Raw genomic sequence first — 25569 nt, forward strand, 5'->3', positions numbered from 1 at the left:
GTCTTTCTTGATATAGATACACTTGAGGCACAACTCCAGCTGTTGACCTGTAAATTTTACAATAATTTCACGTGATTCTTCTTTGCTTTGTCTAAACATTTATGCTAAAAATAATAAGTGCAAAAATAGCATGTGTACCATTTTAGTAATGCAAGGTCATTTTATAAATATATTTACCATGCAATTAGGTAATATGCTGTGATTGTTTTCTTGCCCACAGTCTTAATCATTTTATTATTAAAATAAAATAGATTATTCCTCATGTAAGAATATGCAAATATTCATATTATTTCTATTATTTGTAATAAGTAAAATTGTTCAAACTAATACGTCAAGAAAAGTCTCCTGGGCCCATTTTTATTGTATTGTGTAAAATAATTTTGTGAATCTGAAGTTTGCCACAGATGCAATTTAACTTTCTGTTTACTGAAAAATTTTACATAAACATATAGATTAGTAGTTCCCTTGAAATAAAAGCATGATTACTGTTAAAAGGAGAACTTTAGATATACTGAACGTTACAGAGTTTACTTGAGAAAAGTAATAATTCATGAATTAATTTTGGACTTAAAATGATTCAGAATGCTTCACCTCACCACACACATACACACAGACTGTATTTATAGACAGAGAACAGAAAGTGACATAGGAATAACCTGGTTAAGTGCATCCAACAATTGTCTCATATGATATTTTTTATAGCTTCAGCTTTTCATTGGCTGGAGGTTCAACTGTTATGATTTGCTAAGACTCAGCTATTTGTTTCAAGAGTATACTTTCAAGTTAGGTTAAAATTGTTTATATACAAAGTTAGGTTACAGTTTCTATGCACAGAGCCCTTTAACACAATCTTAAAACAAGGACCAAATATATCAGGGCACAGGGGTCTTTCATGAGACTGTTTCTCCAACCAAGGACCATGTATGGGTATAACCTAGAACCCCTGCTCGGATATAGCCCATGGTAGCTCAGTATCTAAGTGGGTTCTCTAGTAAGGGGAACAGGGACCATTTCTGACATGAACTCAATGGCTGACTCTTCGACACCATCCCCTGAGGGAGGATCAGCCTTGCTAGGTCACAGAGGAGGACATTGCAGCCAGTCCTGAAGACACCTGATAAGCTAGGGTCAGATGGAAGGGGAGAAGGACCTCCCCTATTAGTGGACTTGGAAAGGGGCAGGAAGGAGATGAGGGAGGGAGGGTGGGATTGGGAAGGAATGAGGGAGGGAGCTACTGCTGGGATACAAAGTAAATAACCTGTGATTAATATAAAAAATTAAAAATTAAAAAAATGTGGATAGAAGCAGGTTTAGGCCAGACTTAATTCAAAATTACTAAATACGTAGTCATTATACTCTAATAATATATTTCTGGTTTGGATGTGGGTAGGTGTAAAACATTTGAAAGATTTGCCAATTCATCCAGGAGAAATATTCAAGTATAAATGGACAGTTACTGAAGAAGATGGACCAACTAAATCAGACCCACGGTGCCTGACCCGCTATTATTCAAGTTTCATTAATCCTGAGAGGGATCTAGCTTCAGGACTCATTGGCCCTCTTCTTATCTGCTACAAAGAATCTGTAGATCAAAGGGGAAACCAGGTGAGGTCTTCTCTTCCCAAGTACTAAGTGTGAAACTAAAAGTGGGATAAAATGCCTATGAACTTCAAGATATTTCCTGTACTCTCTTGGTATAGGTATCTCTATAACCTATAGAAAACATAACCAAATAAAAGTGATTCAGCTGAGTTCTGCTTAGCTTTCATTAAATTTGAGTTTTCTGAGAAAATTGCCTTCTGGGTAAACAGAAAACCAGAATCCTAGATTCTTTCTATAATACTCAGTCCCAATCTGGGATTTTGCTTTCCCCAGAGGATCCCGCCCATTTTTACCTGTCTAATTGCCACTTACATTTAGATGATCAAATTTTTTTTGAGACAAGATTTCAGGTATTCCATGTTGGCCTCAAACACCTTAAGCTAAAGAAGATCTTTGACTTCCGGTCCTCCTGCCTATGCCTTCCGAATACTGTAATCATACACCTATGATGCCACCATGCGCAGTTTACGCAGTACTGGAGATGAGGTCCATGGCTTTGTAAATGCAAGGCAAACACTCTACCAACTAAGACACATTCCCAGCCTCCACAATTTTTAAACATACACGCTTATGACTACAGCCTGTTTCTCTATGTATTTTCTCTGGAATACATAGGAAATTCTAGCCCAGCTTGACCTATGAGCAAAACCCTGACAGAAAATAAAATTAACCTGTATGTAGCTTCTACAACAGTAAGGAGTCAACATTTGTTGAGCAAAATAGAGAAAAATATAGAATTATTTCAGATTGTGGTTAGTATTTAGATAATTTTTGCTACTTTAGAAAATTATCTGAGTAAGAAAAACTTAGTTCTTTACAAAATTCTCATTTCTTGGCTCCAGAAGAACTCAGTGCTTTATTTTGATGGCTATGCATTCATTTTGGCTATTTAGGATACATAAATTCCTACTAGTTAGAAGGCATTTCATAGATTTGAATGAGAATAGCACATGTACTTGAGTGCAGGCATGTCAGATGGTATACAAATCCAGAGTACTGACACTTTGAACTAATATTTGGATATGACAAAATATATGTCCTGAGAATTTTCCCTAATTATATTTTGCACTAGCTTTTGCTTCCAAAAACCAACGTGTATTCTGACTGAAATATATGTTCTCCAGTTTCCTCTTCAGCATTTTGACTTTTGCAACTACAAGCCATACAAAGTTAAACTTACACATAAGAATTTTAGATATTAAATCATATACTCAAATTAGCAGGTGACTAATTCATGAATTTGGTTCATTATACAAAAAGCTATACTAAGATACTAGATCTTTTTAAACAAAATCATTAAGGTATTACTTAGTATTCATCCTGTAATATCTGATTTCATTTTTACATTTTTAATTTACTATAAGCTGATAGCCTCATGTAAAGATATTTACAAGATAAGAACTTACAAATGATATTTGATTGGGATGATCTTTAAAGATCTATATTTCTATACATTAAGCATGGGGAAAATGAAAATACTGGTATAAATGGTACCAATATATGATCTTGGGTCAAGGAGGAATGAAATTTACTAGAACCAGTTACCTTCTTGCCTTGGGGTTGCATTAATTTTAAACATATAATCATCACTGTTCAGAGAAAATGAATTGAGCCAAAGGAATAGTATATGCCATCTTCTTTCTTAAGCTATCTACAGTAGGAGTGGCATTTCCATCTCCCTTTTAATATATGTTATTAACAGATGATGTCAGACAAGAGAAATGTCATCCTGTTTTCTCTGTTTGATGAGAACAAAAGCTGGTACATCACAGAGAACATGCAACGCTTCCTCCCCAATGCAACTGATACACAGCCTCAGGACCCTGGATTCCAGGCCTCCAACATCATGTACAGTGAGTGAAGAATCATTTGTATTCAGTGCACGTTTGGTAAAGAGAAATTGATACCTCCAACTTATGTCTAGATAATATCTTTTATGTATAGACTATAAATAAATATGTAACTATGACTATCTAATGCATATTTTTAACATTCCACTGACCACTTTTTCTTTTAGTGTTTTCTTGGTTACCCTGTCCTTTTAATTTGTATTTTATCGCCTATATTACTCCTTTTCACCAATCATTCCATACCAAGATAACTCATTTCAAAATACTTTCTTATTATTATATAATCATATTCTACATACATGGTATTCACCTTTTTAAGATGTTAGATGTACCTCTTCACAGTGTTAGAAGGTAGAAATCTCTGATCAAAGTGTCAGAAGACTTAGTTTCACCCTTGTGTGGTCTTCCCTATGTACCTGTCTTTCTGTATTGTAATCATCTCTTATAGAGAAATTAGGATCTGCACTAATTACTTTATTTTAACTAATTTTCTTTTTAAAGATCCATCTCTAAGTACAGCCACACTTAAAAGTATTAGAATTTCAAGTGTCAACATGAAAATTGAGGGTAACATGATTCAGTATATAAAATATGTGTGTTGTGTTACACTCGTTTTTAAACTATTTTATTTGGGTTTCATTATAGCCTTTCCCTTCCAACCCCCCAAGGTTGAAGAGAGGTAGAAGAAAGGTTAGTAGGGACAGAGGGTGCAAACCCCTTTACTTTTCCCGGCTGTTTAAGGTCAGTGGATTTTTTTAAGTGCTATACCAATTCTCCATCAACAGTTTCAAAAGCAGCAAGCAGTGTCCTCCTTGCTGCAGTATTGAAATGTTTCTTTCCACCTGTCTTTAAGCCACCACACCATCTGTCTCTGATCTCTCCAAACTGCTACTCACCACAGGGCCACCTTTTTTGTCTCCAGGATCTCCTATTTATATCCCTCAGAGCCCTAGACTCCGCCCCTCTCCATGCTGCACTAGGCAGGCTGTTACCAGCTGGCAAAGACCATGCCCCACAGGAGGCAATTATCAGCTGTGGACAAACTAAAGCCCAAACTAAAATCCCACAGTTGGGGTTAAAACAAAAACATATTTACATAACATAACTGAGTTTTTAAAGAAACCAAAGCTTTCATTACAGTGTTGTATATATAAAAATATAGATTTGAATAGGAAAAACATAATAAAAATTTAATCTTACTATCCTACTAGAAAAGGACTTTATCAGTGATACAGATACGGATACAGCATACCTATCAACCTGGCAAAATTACAAGACCATTATTACTAGTGGGTATGGGTAAAAAGGGACTGCCATACAGTGCTAGTAAATAACACTAAAGTTCTTTTTTAAATTTTAAATATGTTATTTTGAAGTCCTGATTCTTGTTGGGATAGGATAAATACATGCCATGCCATGTTTCATACAATGTAACTAAAATTCAAATCATGAGAAATCACGGAAAAGCTGCTTAAGAACAGAAGCATGGAAAGTTATGTTGTAGGTTACACTCACCTTCCAGGGTGTAACTTCTATCAGAATTCTGTGCCTTTTATCTTGTAGTATTAGTCCTCAGCTTCAAGTCCAGCTGAGCCTTACATTTAATTTGAATTTCTGGTAATAGTTGCCTCTTATAATTTAGAGCCTTAGTAGTTTACTCTCTATTCTTCTAAAACTTTTGATGTTTATAGTCCCTTCAGTTGCATTTACATTTCTTCATACTCAAAGACACAGCTTGTTTTGTCAAGAGTCTGACTTGTAGTATTTAATTGAGATGGCACGTAATTTTTTTCTCCCTCCTTTCCTCCAAGGTCATGATTTTGTTGTTGATTTTTCCCACCTGACAGAATTATTTTATTAAGCATTTTATTATTTTCCTAGAATAGTATAAACTAGATATCTATGATTTTATTTTTCTATCCATCAATTTTCCATTTCCTACTATAGCTTGTCTCAAATATTAGGACAATCACCTATCTGGGCAGTGAAAGTACATTATTTCAATGGACACAGTGTTTAAAGCAAGAGAGAGATGGTTACAAAAAATCTAAAAAAGGAGGGAAATGTTTTAGTCAGAGTTCTCTAAAGTAACAGAACTTATAGAGTCAATCTATATGTATTGATATAGATATCAACATCAATAGAGATACAGATATAGAAAGTAGATTTATCAGAATGGTTTACAGGCTGCAGTCCAGCTAATCCAACAATGGCTGGCTGTCAATGGAAAGTCTAAGAATCCAGCAGTTGCTCAGTCCACAAGGTTGGATGTTTCAGATGACCTTCAGTAGACACTGGAATCCTGGAGAAGTAGGCTCTAATACCACTGAAGGAATAGATGTGTTAGCAAGGCAAGGGAAAACAGGCAGAGAACAAAAGCTTCCCTCTTCCATGTACTTATATAGTTTTTCAGCAAAAGGTGTGGCCCAGATTAAAGGTGTGTCTTCCAGTTTCAAGATCTGAAAGTGTGTCTTTTCCTATCTCAAAAGATCTGGATTAAAGGTGTGTCTTCCTAACTCAAAGACCCAGATTAGAAGTGGATCTTCCTGCTTCAAATTTATCAAAAATTCCTCAACGGTATGCCCTCCATTTTGGGGTTTTAGTTCCAAATGTAGTTAAGTTGACAACCAAGAACAGTCATCACAACACATAAAAATAGAGTGGTTACCAAATTCTGGGTGGTGAAGTGAAAAGTTGGTCAAAAGACAGAAAATTTCAGTTAGAAAGAATGAGTACAAGAGAGTGTATATTATGATTACTACAGTTAATAGATACACTTGCAAACTGAAAATAAATTATATATTTCAGGTGTTCTTTCTTCCTACAAAAGTATGTACATATGAGTGTGTATAAAAATTGCATGTTAAACAACTTGATTTAGCCATTCTATGTCAAAACATCATATTATATACTATAAATATATATTTTCAATTAAAAATTAAAGATTGGGAAGAATAAGTAAGTCTAGTAACTTTTTAAAAAAGATTTATTTATTTATTATTTATATAGTACACAAGAAGAGGGCATCAGATCTCACTATTGATGGCTATGAGCCCCCATATGGTTGTTGGAAATTGAACTCAGGACCTTTGGGAGAACAGCCAGTGTTATTTAACCTCTGTGCCATCTCTCCACTACCAAGTCTAGTAACTTAAATATAGCTTATATTACAGTGAATTTGAGATAATTAATATGCATTTAGGCTGGGTTTGGTGAAGTCACCTCTCATCCCAGCATTTGGAAAGCTGACACAGTAGAATGATAAAGTTGATTCTAGTCTTGACTGTGTCTTTTTTAAAGATTTATTTACTTAGTATATAGATGTTTTATCTGCATGTACACTTGCTTTGCACACCAGAAGAAGGTATGGAATCCAATGGAGTATAGCTATAGACAGTAGTGAGCTGCCATGTGGGTACTGGGAATTGAACTCAGGACCTCTGGAAGAATATCCAGTGCTCTTAACCACTGAGCCATATCTCCAGCCCCCTTGACTATATCTTAAAAAGAAAAAGAAAAGAATTTAACAAATAAAGTTCATAGTATCACACTAAAAAGGAACACTAGTGACATAATTCTATATATACCAAAAAGTCTAAAATTTAACAATCTTCTAAGGCTAGAAATGGAGAGCAGTGATACAACTTGTGTTTAATATATATGAGAGCCTGACATCAATCCTCAGTACTGAAAAATAAAGGGCAGACCATACCAAGTAAAGATGTGAAAATGTAGCAGAGCAACAACAAGAATTCTCATATATTGATGCTTAAGATGGACATTTGTATAACTACATTGGAAAAGTACTTGTCAGTAACTAAGGCTGAACATAGGCATGTATTGAGTCTGTATCAGCTTCAGGGTATATATATATCTGCTATGGGCTGAATCATATCCCTTCCCAATTTATAATGTAGTAGACTGATGCAATTTGACTAATATTCTTATGAGAAGAAGCTATTTAGATACAGAAACACTGGAGGGAAGATCTCGTCAGCAAAGAAAACCATTTTTAAGTCAGTAGTTCTCACAAAGAGCCAACATTGCCAACATCCTGGTATGACACTTCTGGCCTTGGGAGAGATGAAGAAATATGTTTGTGTGGTTTCAGTCTCCTGCTCTGTAGTATTTTGTTGTGCCATCCCTAGCAGACTAATGCAGTAACATCTGCCTGCCTCTAGTTATACATAGTTCACAAAGAACATGTATTAATCCATATGAAAGTTATTTTTGTTAGTGATGTGAAATGATGTGGAATATTTTTTTCCAAATGAACAGTTATATTTACCATAATAATTTACCAACTAGTTCATTATTTTTACCTACCCTTTCTGAGATGCTGCCTATAAAAGGAACTTTTATTTATCTGGTTCAGTTGTTGTCTTGGAAGATTACTGCCGCCATCTGCTAACCTAGGCCTAGTCTTGGAAGCTTCCAGCCTCCGTACAATCTAACTTAGGCCTAGAATGTTTTCAGCCTCTGAGACTTACAGCTGAATAAGCACACCCTTTCTTGTTCTTTCTGAATTGCTCTGCTTGGCCTCAAACTAACTCGAGCAATCTGCTCTACTCTTCTGCCTCCTTCTCATTTTTTGTCTTATTTGATCTTCACTTATGTTCTTTTTCTGCAACCTATCTCTCTATTAGTGTCCCAGTAAAACTGCCTCTTCTCTCTCTGCACTGCCAAGCAGAGCAATTCAGAGGCGGGGAGAAATGGCAGATTGAATAAGTCACCTGGGAGAGCAGTTTGAGCCAGAATAGCTGAATTGAACCAGCTGCCCTTTATATATATATAATTTAATTTACATCTATCTATATCAGTTTCTGAACTCTGTATTTTGTTTGATATATTTGCCTACATTAATAGTACCTTTAAGTGAGCTGGAGAGATGGCTGTTCTAGTTTCATTCTGTGGCTATGGTAAAACACTCTGACTTAAACAACATGGAGAGGAAAGGGTTTATTTGGGTTATACTTCCAAGCCACAGTCCACCACTGAGGGAAGTCAAGGAAGAAATCTAGAGACAGAAGTCATGGAGGAACATTGCTGGCTTCCTCACTGGCTCATGCTTACCTACTTATTAAATATCCTAGAACCGTCTGCCTGAGGAATCATGTAGCCTATAGTGGAATGGTCCCTCCTATATCAATTAATAATCAAAATAATCCCTCATTGACATGTTCACTCTATTATTCAAGGTTCTTTAAAGGAATATAACTTGTGTGTGTGTGTGTGTGTGTGTGTGTGTGTGTGTGTGTGTGTGTGTGGTGTGTGTAAAGGGAATTTATTAGAATGGCTCACAGGCGATGAACCAGCTAGTCCAACAATGGCTGTCTATCAAGGCAAGGTCCAAGAATCCAGTAATTTTTAGTCCATGAGGCTAGGTGTCTCAGCTAGTCTTCAGTATATACCAGAATCCCAAAGAGGTAGGCTCAAGTGTCAGTGATGCAATGGACTTGCCAAGGAGGCAAAGAGAGATAGCTTCCTTTTTCCATTTACCTTATATAGGCTGCCAGCAGAAGGTATGACCCAGATTAAAGGTAGATCTTCCCATTTCAAAAGATCTAGATTAAAGGTTTATCTTTCCACCTCAGAAAATCTGTATTAAAAATGGGACTGCAGTAAGCAGGGTGTAGTGGTGAACGCCTGTAATCCCAGCACTTGGGAGACAGAGGCAGTGACTCTTTGTGAGTTCAATGCCAGCCTGGTCTATAAAATGAAGCTAAGACAGCCAAGGCTACAGAGAGAAACCCTATCTCGAAAAACCAAAAACTAAAACAAACAAACACCTCAAGTCCAAGTAGATCAAAGACCTCAACATAAAACAGACACACTTAATCTGATGGAAGAAAAAGTGGATAACAACCTTGAATGCATTGGTACAGGAGACAACTTCCTGAACAGAACACCAACAGCTGAGTCACTAAGATCAATGATTAATAAATGGGACCTCATGAAACTGAAAAGCTTCTGCAAGGCAAAAGACACTGTCAATAGGATAAAACGGCAGCGTAGAGAATGGGAAAATTCTTTACCAATCCTACATCTGACAGAGGGCTAATATCCAAAATATATAAAGACCTCAAGCAATTAAACATCAGCAAACCAAATAACAGAATTAAAACAAGTGCAGAGCTAAACAGAAACTTCAAACAGAGGAATATCGAATGGCAGAGAAACACTTAAAGAAATGTTCAATGTCCTTAGTCATCAGGGAAATGCAAATCAAAATGACCTTAAGATTCCAACTTACACCAGACAGAACAGCTAAGACAAAAAACACAAGTGACAGCTCATGCTGATGAGGATGTGGAGCAATGAGAAGATTCTTCCATTGCTGGTGGGAGTACAAACTGGTACAACCACTTTGGAAATCACTCTGGAGGTTTCTCAGAAATTTGGGAATGGTTCTACCTCAAGACCACTCCTGGTCATATACCCAAAAGATGCTCCACCATACCACAAGGTATACCTCAATTATGTTCATGTTCACAGCAGCTTTATTGATAATAGCCAGAAACTGTAAACAACCTAGATGTCCCTCAACTGAAGAATGGATAAAGAAAATGTGGTATGTTTATACAACAGAATACTATTCAGCTATTGAAAACAAGGATATCATGAAATTTGCAGGCAAATGGATAGAACTGGAAAAGATCATCCTGAGTGAGGTAACCCAGACTCAGCAAGACATGCATGGTATACACTCACTTATAAGTGGATATTGGCCATAAAACACAGGATAACCATGCTACAACCACAATCCCAAAGAAGCTACAGAACAATGAGGGCTCAAGGGAGGAGCCTTGAATCTCGCTCAGAAGGGGAAATAAAATAGACTAAGGAAGTGGATGGCTCGAAGGAACTGGATGGGAGACGGAGTGGGGAGAAGAACAGGGATGGGTATCATATATGGGTAGATCAGTAGAGAGAGAGAGCAGCTGGGAAAGAGAATGGAAATCGGTGAGGGGCCATCTCTGGGACAAGGAGAGCTCTGGGAGTTTATGGGGCTTGATGCAAACCCTGGCTGAGACTCCCAGCAGCAGGAGATAGGGAGTCTGAAGTACCCACCTCCTGTAGCCAGGCAGGACTCCCAGGGAAGGGAAGGGGACACTAACCTACCCACAAAACCTTTGACCCAAGTTTTTCCTGGAAAGATGGAGCAGAGATTGAAGTTATGTCCAGCCAAGGCCTGGCTCAACTTGAGACCCACCCCATGGGAAAGAGCCAACCCTTGACACTATTAATGATACTCTGTTATACTTGCAAACAGGAGCCTAGCATACCTGCCCTCTGAGAGGCTCTGCCCAGCAGCAGATCAAAACAGATGCTGAGACTCACAGCCAAACAATAGGTGCAACTCAGAGAGTCTTGTGGAAAAGTAGTGGGTAAAGATTGAGTGAGCCAGAGGGACCAAGGACACTATAAGACGACCTACAGAATCAACTAACCTGGGCCCATGGGACTCACAGAGACTGAATCACCAACCAAAGAGGATGCATGGGCTGTTTCTAGACACCCTACACACATATAGCAGATATTCAGCTTGGTCTTCATGTGGGTCCCTTACCAATGGGAGTAGTGGCTGCCTCTGACTGTTGCCTGCTTTTGGATCCCCTTCCCCTAGCTGGGCTGCCTTGTCTGGCTTTAGTAGAAGAGAATGTGTTTTAGTCCTGCTGTGACTTGATGCACCAGGGCAGGTTGGTACCCTTGGGAGGGCTTCTCCTTTTCTGAGGGAAGGGGAGGAGAGAATGGGGGAGAGCGTATGAGGATTGGACTGGTAGGAGAGGAGGGAAGAGGGCTGAGATCAAGATTTAAAGTGAATAACTAAATTAATTAATGTAAATAGATAGATAGATAGATAGATAGATAGATAGATAGATAGATAGATAGATAGATAGATAAGTAGAAGTGGTAGAAAGACAAATGGGATGTGCATTGGACGTATGACAGGAGACTACCGAAGAAGGCATCTGAAAGACTCTACCTAGCAGAGTTTCAAAACAGATACTAAGACTCATAACCAAACCTTCGGCAGAAGGGGAGTTAGTATGACGTGGAAAGGATAGGAGCTTCACAAGGACCAAATATATCTGGGCACAGGGGTCTTTTTTGAGACTGACACTCCACCAAGGACCATGTATGGATATAATCTAGAACCTCTGCTTGGATGTAGCCCGTGGTAGCTCAGTAACCAATTGGTTTCCCATAGTAAGGGGAACAGGGACTATTTCTGACAGGAACTCAATGGCAGGCTTTTTGACCTCCCCACTCCCCCAAGGGAGGAGCAGTCCTGCTAGGCCACAGAGGAGGACTTTGCAACCAGTCCTGAAGATATCTGATAAAACAGGATCAGATGAAAGGGGAGAAGGTCCTCCCCAGTCAGTGGACTTGGAAAGGGGCAGGGAGGAGATGAGGAAGGGAGGGTGGGATTGGGAGGGAATAAAGGAGTGGGATACAGCTGGGATATAGAGTTAATAAAATGTAACTAATAATAAAAAAAATTAAATTTAAAATAAATAAATAAATAAATAAATAAATAAATAAATAAATAAATAAAGTGGGTCTTCCCATTTCAAATAATTTAATTAAGAAAAAAAATTCCTCAGAGGTAAACCCAGGCACTTGGGTTTAAGTTAATTCCAGATGTAGTCAAGTTGAAAACCAAGAATAGCTATCACACCCACAAACCAATCTGATCTAGGCAGTTCCTCAATTGAAGCTTCTCCTCTTGTATGCCTATAGACTCTGTTAGGTTGACAATTAAACCTAACAAGAACAGTTGCTCAGTAGTTAAGATGGTATACTGCCCTTTTAGAGGACTCGAGTCTAAATCCCAGCACCCAGGTTAGGCAGCTGCCAAATGCGTGTAATTCCAGCTTCAAGGGATCTGACATCTTCGGACAGCTGCACTCATGTACACATTGCACTCCTCCAGGCACATATTTAAAAATAAATGTGCACACACATAATCAAAACTAAAAATATTTTTAGTGTTTTTTTTCTTTAAAAATATCATTATTTCTTTTTCATGATTTATTCACTTTGTAACCCGGTTGTAGCCCCCTCCCTCATCCGCATCTCCTCCAGGTCCCATCCTGCCTCCCTCTTCTCCCTTATCCCTGTCCCCTAGTCTACTGATAGAAGATGTCCTCCTCCCCTACTTCTGACCCTAGCCTATCAGGTCCAATCAGGACTCTTTCTCTGTGGACTGGCAAGGTTGCTCCACCAGGGAGAAGTGATCAAGGAGCAGGCAACAGAGTTCGTGTCAGAGACTGTCTCTTCTCCCCTTACTAGAGAACCCACATGGAGACTGAGCTATCTTTGAGATACATCTGAAACAGGAAGTCTAGGTCCTCTCTATGCATGGTCTTTGGTTGATGCATCAGCCGCTGCAGTGCCCCCTAGGCCTAGGTGTTTTTTTTTTGTTTGTTTGTTTGTTTGTTTTTTGTTTTTTTTTGTTTTTATCTTCTTGTGGGGCTCCTGTCCCCTCTGGGTCCTTCTATATATATCCTCCTTCTTCCATAAGACTCCCTGTGCTCTGTCCAAAGTTTGGCTGTGAGTCTTTGTATCTGCTTCGTTCCCCTGCTTGGTGGAAACAACCTAGATGTCCTTCAACCTAAGAGTGGATACAAAAATTGTGGTACTTTTTACTCAGCTATTAAAAACAAGGACATCATGAAATTTGCAGACAAATGGCTGGAACTAGAAAAGATCATCCTGAGTGATATATCCCAGAAGCAGAAAGTCACACATGGTATATACTCACTTATAAGTAGATATTAAAAATATAATGTAGGATAAACATACTAAAATCTACAGACCTAAAGAAGCTAAACAACAAGAAGGACCCTAGGGAAGATCCTTTATTCTCATTCAGAAGGGAAAACAGGGTAGACACCGGAAGTGTTAGAAGAGAGGGAACAGGATGGGAGCCTACCACAGATGTCCTCTAAAAGTGATACTTTAATTTTTTTTATTTTGTGTGTATGAGAGAAATGAAAGAGAAAAAGACAAAGACACACAAAGAGACAGGGCGAATGAATGTATGCTGGTGTGATGATTCCACAGTATGTTTGTAGAAGGCAGAGGACAATTCTCTGAAGTTGGCTCTCTACTCTTAGTATTTTCCACTTGGGAATAGGTTGGAGACATCATGCCCCTTTGTTTTTAATAGCTAATCATGTATTTCTTTTAAATAAATATATGTGTTTTAGATAACCAGTGTCATGAAATTCTCGACACTTCACAATGCTAAAATACAGTTTGGTAATGGAGTCTATATTCTAGTCGTATCTGCAACTATATTTTCTCCATATGGTACAGAGATCTAGCTACAAGTATTTAGTCTTTTGTTTCTTTGAGTCTGGGGCATTATAGGATGCTAATATTGATCATTTGATTTGGGTTTACCTATATAAGTTACTCTATAACTCTGTCTTTACTTTGTGATTGGATTTGGGTGATTATCAGTCTGGGTAGACTGATTGCTAACTCTTCTCTGAAATAAGGTAATGGGCACAATATATGATAATTTCTAATTGTATCCTAACAATCATAATCCAAAATAATAATCCAAGACACAGCTAAACCTTTTTTCCCTATTGCTTTTATAGGCATCAATGGCTATGCTTTTGATAGCTTGCAGTTTACAGTTTGTTTGCATGAGGTGGCCTACTGGTACATTCTCAGTGTTGGAGCACAGACAGACTTCTTATCTGTCTTCTTCTCTGGATATACTTTCAAACACAAAATGGTCTATGAAGATACGCTTATCCTGTTTCCATTCTCAGGAGAAACTGTATTTATGTCGATGGAAAATCCTGGTTAGTTATTTATTTTATCATATCACTAACAGCTGTGATTGTTTCATTGCTTCATTGCTCTTTTGCCTAATACCTCATATTTTGTAAATATGATAGTAAATATATCAAGTGACTTTGATATGTGGCTTTGGTAATTGGAAAGTATTTTATGAGGAACAAAGAGATTAGAACTTGGTTGAGATACGGACAATAAAGACATAAATACAAAAAAGTATAAGATATTTCTTCTAAGTTTTACTAGCATGTTTATAAATAATGCTGCCATATGTATATTTGTATATAATATTTATGTACAATATAATACTTTCAAATGTGCATATTTCATTCATTCTTTTAGAATATTTATTAAGGATCTTCCATATGCTGGACATTGTAGGCACTGGTAATATAAAAGTGACAGGACCAACACAGTATTGTGGCTCAGTGTTATAGTGCTTGCCTAGCACACATAATCCTGGATTCAATTTTCAATGGTGAAGAAAAACAAACAAAAACCTCAAAGTAGCCTTTACTATAAAACAAAAACAAAACCTAAAACCTTTTTTGACATGAGTCAAAACTTTAAGTGTGTTTGCTAAATGGTATCAGTGGCTCTATCTTGCCAATAATTTCTAAGCCCTGACTTAGTACATCTTTCATCACCAACCAAGTTGGTTACTTTGCCCCTGAAATACTGTTTTCTTCTGGCCTCCAAGAAACCACAATTTTTGGTTTTGTTCATTTACTGACAGCTTCTTTGCTGAGTCCCTATTTTAATCAGGATGCCTTCAAGCATTTTTTCATTATTTTGATTTTTAGTAGTTTGAATATTATGTTTCTATGTTTGGAGAGAGAGAGAGACACACACAGAGATAGAGACACACAGAGAGAAACAGAGACAGAGACAGAAACAGACAGAAAGACAAAAACACACTCACAGAGAGAGAGTAGTTAATTTTGTGTGATCTTCTCACTATGTAATTTTGTGTGTCATTAATTTTGAAATATACTTGTCTCTCTAAGTACTTTCTTTGATCTTCTTATCCTAGAGTTTATATACATATATAAACTTTATATATATATATATATATATATAGTATATATAATTCTTGTCTGTTTTATTGTTTCTTCTTTTTAAAAAATTATTATTCATTACAATTTATTCACTTTTTCTTTTTAAAAATTAATTAATTTTATTTTATTCTTTGTCTTTCATGGAAATCGTATTTAATATAATTTTAAAATTTATTCCCTTTGTATTCCAGCTGTAGCCCCTACCCTTGTCCCCTACCAATCATGCCTTTCCTCCTTCCCTCATCTCCTCCCATGCCCCATCCCCAGTCCACTGATAGGGGAGGACCTCCTCCCCTTCCATCTGACCCTAGCTTATCAGGTCTCCCCAGGACTGGCTGCCTTGTCTTCCTCTGTGGCCTAGTAAGGCTGCTCTCCCCACCCTGAGGGGGAGGTGATCAAAGAGGAACCACCGAGTTCATGTCAGAGACAGTCCCTGTTCTCATTACTAGTGAACCCACTTAGAGACTGAGTCTGGGGGCTACATCTGTGCAGGGGTTCTAGGTTATCTCCATGCACAGTCCTTGATTGGAGTATCTCAAAAAGACCCCTTTGTCCAGATTTTTTGGTTCTCTTGCTCTCCTTGTGGAGCTCCTATCCCCTCCAGGTCTTTCTATCTCTCCCTTCTTTCATAAGATTCCCTGTGCTGTGCCCAAAGTTTGGCTGAGTCTCAGCATCTGCTTTGATACACTGCTGGGTAGAGTCTTTCAGAGGCCCTCTATGGTAGGCTCCTGTCCTGTTCCCTGTTTTGCCCCTCTTCTGATGTCCATCGTGTTTGTCTTTCGGAGAGACGGTCCTCCTTCTTGCTTAGCTTCCTTAATGTTTACAGATTTTAAGGTGTGTTTATCCTATGTTATATATCTAATATCTACTTATAAGTGAGCATATACCATGTGTGTCTTTCTACTTCTGGGATACCTCACTCAGGATGATCTTTTCTAGTTCCCACCATTTGCCTGCAAATTTCATGATTTCCTTGTTTTTAATTGCTTAGTAATATTCCATTGTGTAAATGAACCAAAATTTCTGTATCCATTCCTTGGTTGAGGGACATATTGGTTGTTTCCAGATTCTAGCTATTATGAATAAAGCTGCTACAAACATGGTTGAGCAAATGTCCTTGTTGTATACTAGGAGTGGTATAGCTGGATCTTGAGGTAGCACTTTTCTTAATTTTCTGAGTAAGTGCCAGATTGATTTCTAAAGTGGTTGTACAAGTTTACATTCCTACCAGCAATGGAGGTGGGTTCCCCTTTCTCCACATCCTCTCAAGCATGTGTTGTCACTTGAGTCTTTGTTCTTAGCCATTCTGATGGGTGTGAGTTGAAATCTCAGCGTCATTTTGATTTGCATTTCCCTGATATCCAAGGATGTTGAGCATTTCTTTAAGTGTTTCTCTGCCATTTGATATTCCTCTATTGAGAATTCTCTGTTTAGCTCTGTACCACATTTTTAATTGGATTACATGGTTTGTTGGTGTTTAACTTCTTGAGTTCTTTATATATTCTGGATATTAGCCCTCTGTCAGATATAGGGTTGGTGAAGAGCCTTTTCAAGTCTGTAGGCTGTCATTTTGTTTTGATGGCAGTGTCCTTTGCTTTAAAGAAGCTTTTCAGTTTCATGAGGTCCCATTTATTGATTGTTGATCTTAGATCCTGTGCTGTTGGTGTTCTGTTCAGGGAGTTGTCTCCTGTGCCAATGAGTTCTAGGCTCTTCCCCACTTTTTCTTCTAACAGATTTAGAGTATCTGGTTTTATGTTGAGGTCTTTGATAAACTTGGACTTTAGTATTATGCAGGGTGATAAATAAGGATCTCTTTGCAGTTTTCTACATGTAGACATTCAGTTAGACCAGCACCATTTGTTGAAGATGCTGTCTTTTTTCCATTGTATGGTTTTGGCTTCTTCGTCAAAAATCAAGTTATCCGTAGGTGTGTGGGTTTATTTCTGGGTCTTCTATTCTGTTTCATTGATCCACCATTCTGTTTCTATGCCAGTGCCATGCAGTTTTTATTACTACTGGTCTGTAGTACAGCTTGAGATCAGGGATGGAGATACCTCCATCCATTATTGTACAGGATTGTTTTAGCAATTCTGTTTTTTTTTTTATTTTTCCATATGAAATGGAGAATTGTTTTTTCAAGGTCTGTAAAGAATTGTGTTGGTATTTTGATGGGAATTGCATTGAATCTGTAGATTGCTTTTGGCAGGATGACCATTGTCACTATGTTAATCCTACTGATCTCTGAGCACGGGAGATCTTTCTATCTTCTGATATCTTTTTCAATTTCTTTCTTCAGAGACTTGAAGTTTTTTTCAAACAGGCTGTTCACTTGCTGTTCACACCAAGGTACTTTGTTATTAGTGGCTATTGTGAAGGGTGTAGTTTCCTTAATTTCTTTCTCAGCCCTTTTGTCTTTTGTATACAGGAGGGCTACTAAGTATTTTTGAGTTAATTTTGTATCTGGCCACTGTGCTGAAGGTGTGTATCTGCTGAAGGAGTTCTCTGGTTGAAATTTTTGGGTCACTCGTGTATACTATAATATCATCTGCGAATAGTGATTCTTTGACTTCTTCCTTTCCAATTTGTATCCCCTTGATCTCCTTTAGTTGTCTTATTGCTCTAGATAAGACTTCAAGTACTATGTTGAAGATATATGAAGAGATTAGGCAGCCTTGCCTTGTCCTTGATTTCAGTGGGATTGATTTAAGTTTCTCTCCGTTTAGTTTGATGTTAGCTATAGGCTTGTTCTATATTGTCTTTACTGTGTTTCAGTATGTGTCCTGTGTTCCTGATCTTTCCAAGACTTTAAAAATGAATGGATGTTGGATTTTGTCAAATGCTTTTTCAGCATCTAAGTAGATGATGATGTGGTTTTTCTCCTTCTGTTTGTTTATACGGTAGATTACATTGATGGTTTTCCATATGTTGAACCACCCCTGCCTTCCTGGCATGAAGCCTACTTGGTTGTTTTATTGGTTTTTACTGTTTCCCTCCTCCAGTTTTCCAGTTTGATTAACTTCTAAAATTTACTTTCATTTCATATAATATTCTTTTTGAATCTGATTTATAAAACTCATCCCAGACTCAATTCCAGCTTGTTTTTTGAGACACAGTCTCTCATTGAACCTGGAGATCATTGATTGACTAGGTGAGATGTCCAATAATCTCTAAGGATCTGCTTGTCTTTGTGTCCCAAGCTTCTGAGATTGCAGACATGCATTTTTTTAAAACATGGATTTAGAGTATAATCCAGATATTTTGGTTAAATACAGGGTGTGTTAATGCCTTCCTTTAATGCAGCCTTCAGGAGGCAGAGAGGGGCAGATTTCTGAGATTGAGGCCAGCCTGATCTACACAGTGATTTTTCAGACCAGCCAGGGGTTCCACAAGCTCAGTCTCAAAATGAGCCGCAGGTGGGAAGAGAGGAAGAGACTTTTGTCTTTAGTTAAACTGCATTGCCTACACTTTTTATAATATGGCCATCTTCTTGCATTACAAATGTGATAAATATAATTAGTTTTTACATATCATTCTAGTATCTTAAAGAATAGATACTTTGGCTTAGCAGTGGTGGTGGATGTCTTTAATCCCAGGACTGGGGAGATAGAGGCAGGTGGATCTCTGTGAGTTCAAAGCCAGCCTGGTCTACAGAGTGAGTTCCAGAACATCCAGGGCTGTTACACAGAAATACCATGTCTCAAAAACAAACCAAACAAGCAATCGAAGAAATACTTGGACCAAGGAGATCGATCAGTGAGTAAAGTACTGGTCATCAGATCACCAGACAGAACCCATGGAAAAAGCCAGGCATAGTAGGACATGTCCATAATTCTAGTGCTTCTACAGTAAGGTGGGAATCCAAGATAGGAAAATTCTCAGAAGCTTGGAGGCTATCTAGCCTGGCATATACAAAGGCAATCAGGAAGACCCTGTCTCAAACAAGGTGGGAGGCAAGGCATGTATTGACACCCAAGGTTGTCCTCTGACCAGAAACGTACACCATAGAGTAAAAGAATAATATTATTAAAATATGAATGTCCTCAACTCTAGGCTGGTCCTTAGGCTGAATTATCAGTTTGGGACTTTTCTTAGGATTAAACCTCAGGATTCAAACCTTGTTCCTGGTTTCTGTAAGTGATTAGCATTCCACTATTTTATTGGCAAAAATTCTATAATCACTTATTTGAGAATATCTATATTAAAAGTAGATTCGTAAATGTTACATCATTGAACACTGCAGATGTTTTTATTATATTTATTACTTTACCATGTGTATGTATGTGTGTGGCCATATATGCTATAGCACAAGTGTGGAGGTCAAAAGATAACTTCAAGACTCAATTCTCTTCTTAAATATGAATTCTAAGGATTGCACTAAGGTCACCAGGCAATTTTATCCACTGGGCTCTCTCAATGGCCTTTAATAATCTTTTTTTGTGATCAGAAATATACATAGCATAGTAGCAGCAATGCAATAATGACTTTTATCACCACTGGTGAATTATTACATATGTCAAGGATTTAACCAAATAACCTATGATGTGTTAGCCTTGACTAGCATTTCTTCATTTGCCTAGGAATAGGAGAGAACCCCCAATACAGAACTTACTTAGAACCGAGGTTATGAATAACCAGAGTTTTATTCTTTCTTATTTTCAGGTGTATTTGTCTTAGGGTGTCATAATTCAGACTTTCGCAAGAGAGGTATGACAGCCTTGCTGAAGGTTACTAGTTGTGATGAGAGCACTAATGATTATTATGAAGAAATATATGAAGATATTCCAACACAGTTGGTGAATGACAATAATGTCATTGAACCCAGAAGCTTCTTCCAGAATTTAAATCATCTTAACACTAGGCAAAAGAAATTTGAAACCACCACAATTCCAGAAAATGATACAGAGAAGATTGAGCCTCAGTTTGGAGAGATCTCAGAGATGCTTAAAGTACAAAGTGTCTCCTTTAGTGACTTGTTGATGCTCTTCGGACAGAGTCATCCTACTCCACGTGGCTTATCCTTATCAGATAGCCAAGAAGCTATCTATGAGGCTATTCATGATGATCATTCACCTGATGCAATAGACTTCAGTGAAAGCCCATCTAAAGTGCCCCAACTCAGGCTAGAACACCATCACAGTGGGAAAATAGTATCTACTCCTGAGCCAAGCCTCCAGGTAAGATCAAATAAGAATGTGAAGGCAACTATAAAAGTAAAGTGGAAGAAACCTGATTTGCAAGTTTCTAATTTACCAAATAATCTAATGACCACAGCAATTCCGTCAGACAATTTGACAGCTGTTTCTGAAAAGACAGTTTCTTCGGGATCTGTACATTTGCCAGTTCACTTTAGTAGTATATTAAGCACCACTGCATTTGGTAAAAAAACACATCCCCTTATTGGGTCTCGTGTACCTCTGAACATTAGTAAAGGAAATAGTGATTCCAGCTTATTGGAGATAGCTTTACTGAATAATCAAGAAAGCTCACCAGGAGATAATATATCATCAGTGGAGAATGACAGATTACTCAAAGAGAAGAGGTTTCATGTAATAGCTTTGTTGGCTAAAGACAATACTTTATTAAAAGATAGTATCTCTTTGATGAAAACAAATAAGACATATAATCATTCAACAACTGATGGAAAAGCTCACACTTACAGCCCAACATCAATTGAGAATAGTACAGCAGTCTTGCAAGATACTGTAGTAAAAATCAATAGTGAGATTCAAGAAGTAATGTTTTTGATTCATGATGGAACACTTTTAGGCAAAAATACTACATATTTGAGACCTAACCACATGCTAAATAAAACTACCTCATCAAAAAATAGAGAAATATTTCATCAAAAAGATGATGATGTTGTTCCACAAGATGCAGAAAATACAATCACACCATTTTTCAAGATGCTGTTCTTGCCAGAATCAGAAGATTGGATTAAAAAGGCCAATGGAAATAACTTCTTGAGCTCTGAGCCAGGGCATAGTCCAAAGCAATTACTATATTTAATGTTAGAAACATCTGTGAAAAATCAGAATTTCTTGTCAAAGAAGAATAAAGTGATAGTAGAACAGGATGGATTTACAAAGGACACAAGACTCAAATACATGTTTTTTCCAAGCAACATGAGCATCTTTCTTACCACCTTGGCAAATGTACAAGAAAATTATATGCATAATCAAGAAAAAAGTACTCAGGAAAAGACACAGAAGGAAGCTTCAATTGAAGAGAAAGTTTTGCCTCAAGTGCACATAGCAGCTGGCTCTAAGAATTTTCTGAAAGTCATTTTCTTATTAGGCAGTAGGCAAAATATAAGTTTAGATGAAGAAACATATGCACCAATACTTCAAGACATCAGGTCAGTAAACAGTTCAACAGATACAGTACAGATTCACATGGCCCATTTCTTTAAAAGAGGGGATGACAAGGAAACAAATTCAGAAAGCTTGGTAAAAAAACCCAGTGAAATGGTGAAGAACTATCCAAGCCAGAAGAATATTACTACTGAACGTAGTAAACGGGCTTTGGGACAATTCAGACTGCCATTAGAAGAACAAGAGCTTGAAAAGGGACAAATTGTAAATAATGCCTCAATTCAATGGCCTCAACCCACAAACTATTTGACACAGAGTATCATTAAACAGATATACCACAGTAACGAAAGGAAAAAGTCTAGTATTCAGTCTTCCTTATCAGATTCTTCTGTGATTAAAAGCACTGATCAGAAAAATAGTTCTGGATCACACATTGTAAGAACATTAGCATTTCCACCAACAGATATCAAGAGGATTCCATTCCAAGATAATATTTTTCATGTTCTAGTGTCATCCTACACTTATGACTTTAAGACAAAAAGTTCTAGAATTCAAGAAAGCAATCATTTCTTAAAAGAAACCAAAAGAAATAACTCTTCTTTAGCCATTCAGCCATGGGAGATGGCTGAAGATCAAGGAAAATTTGCCTCCCCAACGACAAATAACACAAACTCAGTCACATATAAGAAACTTGAGGACATTGTTCTCTTGAAACCAGTCTTGTCTGAAGAAGCTAGCAAAGTTGAATTGCTTCCTCAAGTTTCCATTCATGAGGAAGGACCTTTACTTACAGAAACTAACCATGAATTTCCTGGACACCTGAATCTCATGAAAGAGATCTTTCTTCATAAAATGCATGGGCCTATTAAATGGAATAAAGCAAAGAGAGATGGGAAAGGTATAAAAGGAACAACAGATAGCTCTGAAAAGACTCCCTTTAAACAGCTGGATCATCTTGCTTGGGATTACCATTATACTGCAGAGATACCAAAAGATAAATGGAAATCCAAAGAGAAGTCACTAGAAGTTACATCTGTTAAGAAAGAGAACACCATTTTTTCTCTGAACCCTCATGAAAACAATCGTTCAGTAGAGGCAAACAAGAAACAAAATTGGCCCCAAAGAGAAGCCCCTTGGGTAAAGCCAGGTCAGACTCAAAGTTTGTACTCTCAAAACCCGCCAGTCTTGAAACGACATCAAAGGGAACTCAGTGCTCTTCAGTCAGAACAAGAAGCCACTGACTATGATGATGGCTTCACTGTTGAAACAAATGAGGATTTTGACATTTATGGTGAGGATATAAAGCAGGATCCCCGCAGCTTTCAACAGAAGACAAGACACTATTTTATTGCAGCTGTGGAACGGCTCTGGGACTATGGAATAAGTGAATCTCCTCATGCTCTACGAAATAGGTTTGTATTATTGAGATTTTTTTCTATATTATTGTGACCTTTGACTTTATTAGGTGCCAAAATGGAAAAACGTCATCATCATCCATCAACCCTATAGAACCAAACATGACTGGCAAAAAAAAAGTCAATTAAATGATTCCTAATGATCTCTTGCTATACTCAGAGATTGGTACCTAGCCCAACTGTCATCAGAGAGACTACATCCATCTCATAGAAGAGGAGGATGAAGGATTGTAAGAGTCAAAGGGGTCAAGGCTACGACAAGAAAATCGACAGAATCAACTAAACAGGGCTCATAGGGACTCACAGAGACTGAACCATCAAATAGGGAGGCTGAATGAGTCTGATGTAGGTCTTCTGCATATAGTTATGCTTGTGCAGTTTGGTGTTCTTGTGGGACTCCTAACAGTGGGAGTAGGGGTTGTCTCTGATGCTTTTTTTAACTTTTCTTTTTTAATTAATTTTTATATTAATTACAGTTTATTCACTTTGTATCCCAGCTGTAGCCCCCTCCCACATTCCCTCCCAATTCCACCCTCCCTTCCTCTTCTCCTCCCATGCCCCTCTCTAAGTCCACTGACAGGAGACATCCTCCTCCCCTTCCATCTGACCCTAGCTTATCAGGTCTCATTAAGACTGGCTGCATTGTCCTCCTCTGTGGCCTGGCAAGGATGCTCCCCCCTCAGAGGAGGGTGGTCAAAGAGCCAGCCACTGATTTCATGTCATAGACAGTCCCTGTTCCCCTTTCTAGGGAACCCACTTGGATACTGAGCTGCCATAGGCTACATATGAGCAGGGGTTCTAGGTTATCTCCATGAGTGGTCCTTGTTTGGAGTATCAGTCTCAGAAAAAAAACCCTGTGCCCAGATATTTTGGTTCTGCTGCTCTCCTTGTGGAGCTCCTATCCTCTCCAGGTCTTACTATCTTCCCTTTCTTTCATAAGATTCCCTGCACTCTGCCCAAAGTTTGGTTATGAGTCTCAGCATCTGCTTTGATATACTGCAGGGTAGAGTCCTTCAGGCCCTCTGTGGTAGGCTCCTGTCCTGTTTCCTGTTTTCTCCTTCTTCCAATGTTCATCCCGTTTGTATTTCTGAGTGATGTCTCTGACTCTTTTACCTACATTTGGGACCCTTCTCCTCCTATTGGGTTGCCTTATCCGGCCTTAATATGAAAGGAGGTGCTTAGTCTTATTTTTATCTTGTTATGCCATGTTTGGTTTGTATTCCTGGGAGATCTGCTCTTTTCTGAAGGGAAATGGAGGTGGATCAGATCTGGGAGAGAAGGGAAGTGTGGCAGGGGGACTAGGAAGAGAGGAGGGAGAGGAAATAGTGGTCTGAATGTAGTATATAAGAGAAGAATAAACAAACAAACAAATGGGCAGTCCTTGAAAGAGGAGGAAGTGAAGTGTGTGGTAAGGAAGTTGAAGATGGGACAACATCAGGGATCATGTCCGGCCTCAGGGAATTGTCAAGAAGACACTGCAGGGCATGAAGAAGGGGGAGGGAGGGTGGGATCGGGAGGGGAGGAGGGAGGGGCTTATGGGGGATATAAAGTGAATAAATTGTAATTAATAATAAAAAATAAGTAATAAAAAAGAAGACACTGTAGGCCACAATGAAGTGGGTAGTGGAGTGATGGGAGAGAAAGACATGGGAAAATAGGAGGTGGAGAGATGGAAGAGGAAGAAAAGCTGAGCAGTTTGTGTAATATAAAGAGGGTTAGGAACTGTAGACACGAAGGTGTTTGCTGTTCTTGAACCTTAGGAAATGGTGAATTATTACACTGCCCATCAATAGAGACAGTAACAAATGCAAGTGCTAGTGGGTCTGTGCTTTCTTCCTTTGAGAAAACTGACTACTGTGTGAGTTTCTATGACTCCTAGAGCTGTATCCTAGCCTAGAAAGAAGAGCAGTACCTGCAGAGTGGAGACCCACAGCTGACTGGACATGTCCTGCTGTGTTTACTTCTCATCATTGGCCTATTTGCTAATGTCTCTCTAGTTGGTTGTTGTGGCGGTTCAACCATGAGATGGAACGACTTGTGTTGAATTATGGTTTTTTTGTGCTGTGTTTGACTTTGGCCAGGGACTTGTTTTCTTTGGAATCTATGGGTTATACAAACATTTAACCATCTTACCTTTCAAAAGAAAATGTCATTACTGATGTGGTGCATGGAGGTGCCACTATAATGAACAAGTATGTGATGTAAAGATGGTAGAGAAAGAGAAGTGGAGCAGTTTGTGCACTATGAGAGAGATGGAACTGGAGACAAGAGGGTGTTGAAGAACAGCCTGATATGAGTAGCTTGTGCTTCCACCTGAGGACATGGTTCGGACCTTGTTGGCTATAGTATGTTTTTACAAAATAAATTTTTGAAATGAACTAAATATTAGCACAAGACAAACATATAGTGAAATGGGAAGATAAGGATAACTGGGGATAAAATCAGGTTACAAAACACTAAATAATAATAATAATAATAATAATAATAATAATAATAATAATAATAATAATAA

The 25569-nt window shown here is 38.1% G+C and overlaps 1 protein-coding gene across 2 annotated transcripts in view; it reads left to right on the forward strand.

The window, feature by feature from the left end:
- The window catches only part of F8 (coagulation factor VIII), a 139456-nt gene that overhangs the window by 37237 nt on the left and 76650 nt on the right, over positions 1–25569 (forward strand). Inside the window, exons 11-14 of one of the 2 annotated variants that reach the window (XM_055606568.1) lie at positions 1391–1605; positions 3305–3455; positions 14069–14278; positions 19991–23054. In XM_055606568.1, the coding sequence (XP_055462543.1) occupies positions 1391–1605; positions 3305–3455; positions 14069–14278; positions 19991–23054 (3640 nt within the window). Of the gene's footprint in view, positions 1–1390; positions 1606–3304; positions 3456–14068; positions 14279–19990; positions 23055–25569 lie in introns of those variants that run through there. The other variant, XM_055606567.1, reaches the window with a different exon arrangement.

This window comes from Psammomys obesus, unplaced genomic scaffold (genome assembly GCF_907164565.1).
Source record: "Psammomys obesus unplaced genomic scaffold, mPsaObe1.curated_primary_1811, whole genome shotgun sequence".
NCBI classification, from domain to species: Eukaryota; Metazoa; Chordata; class Mammalia; order Rodentia; family Muridae; genus Psammomys; species Psammomys obesus.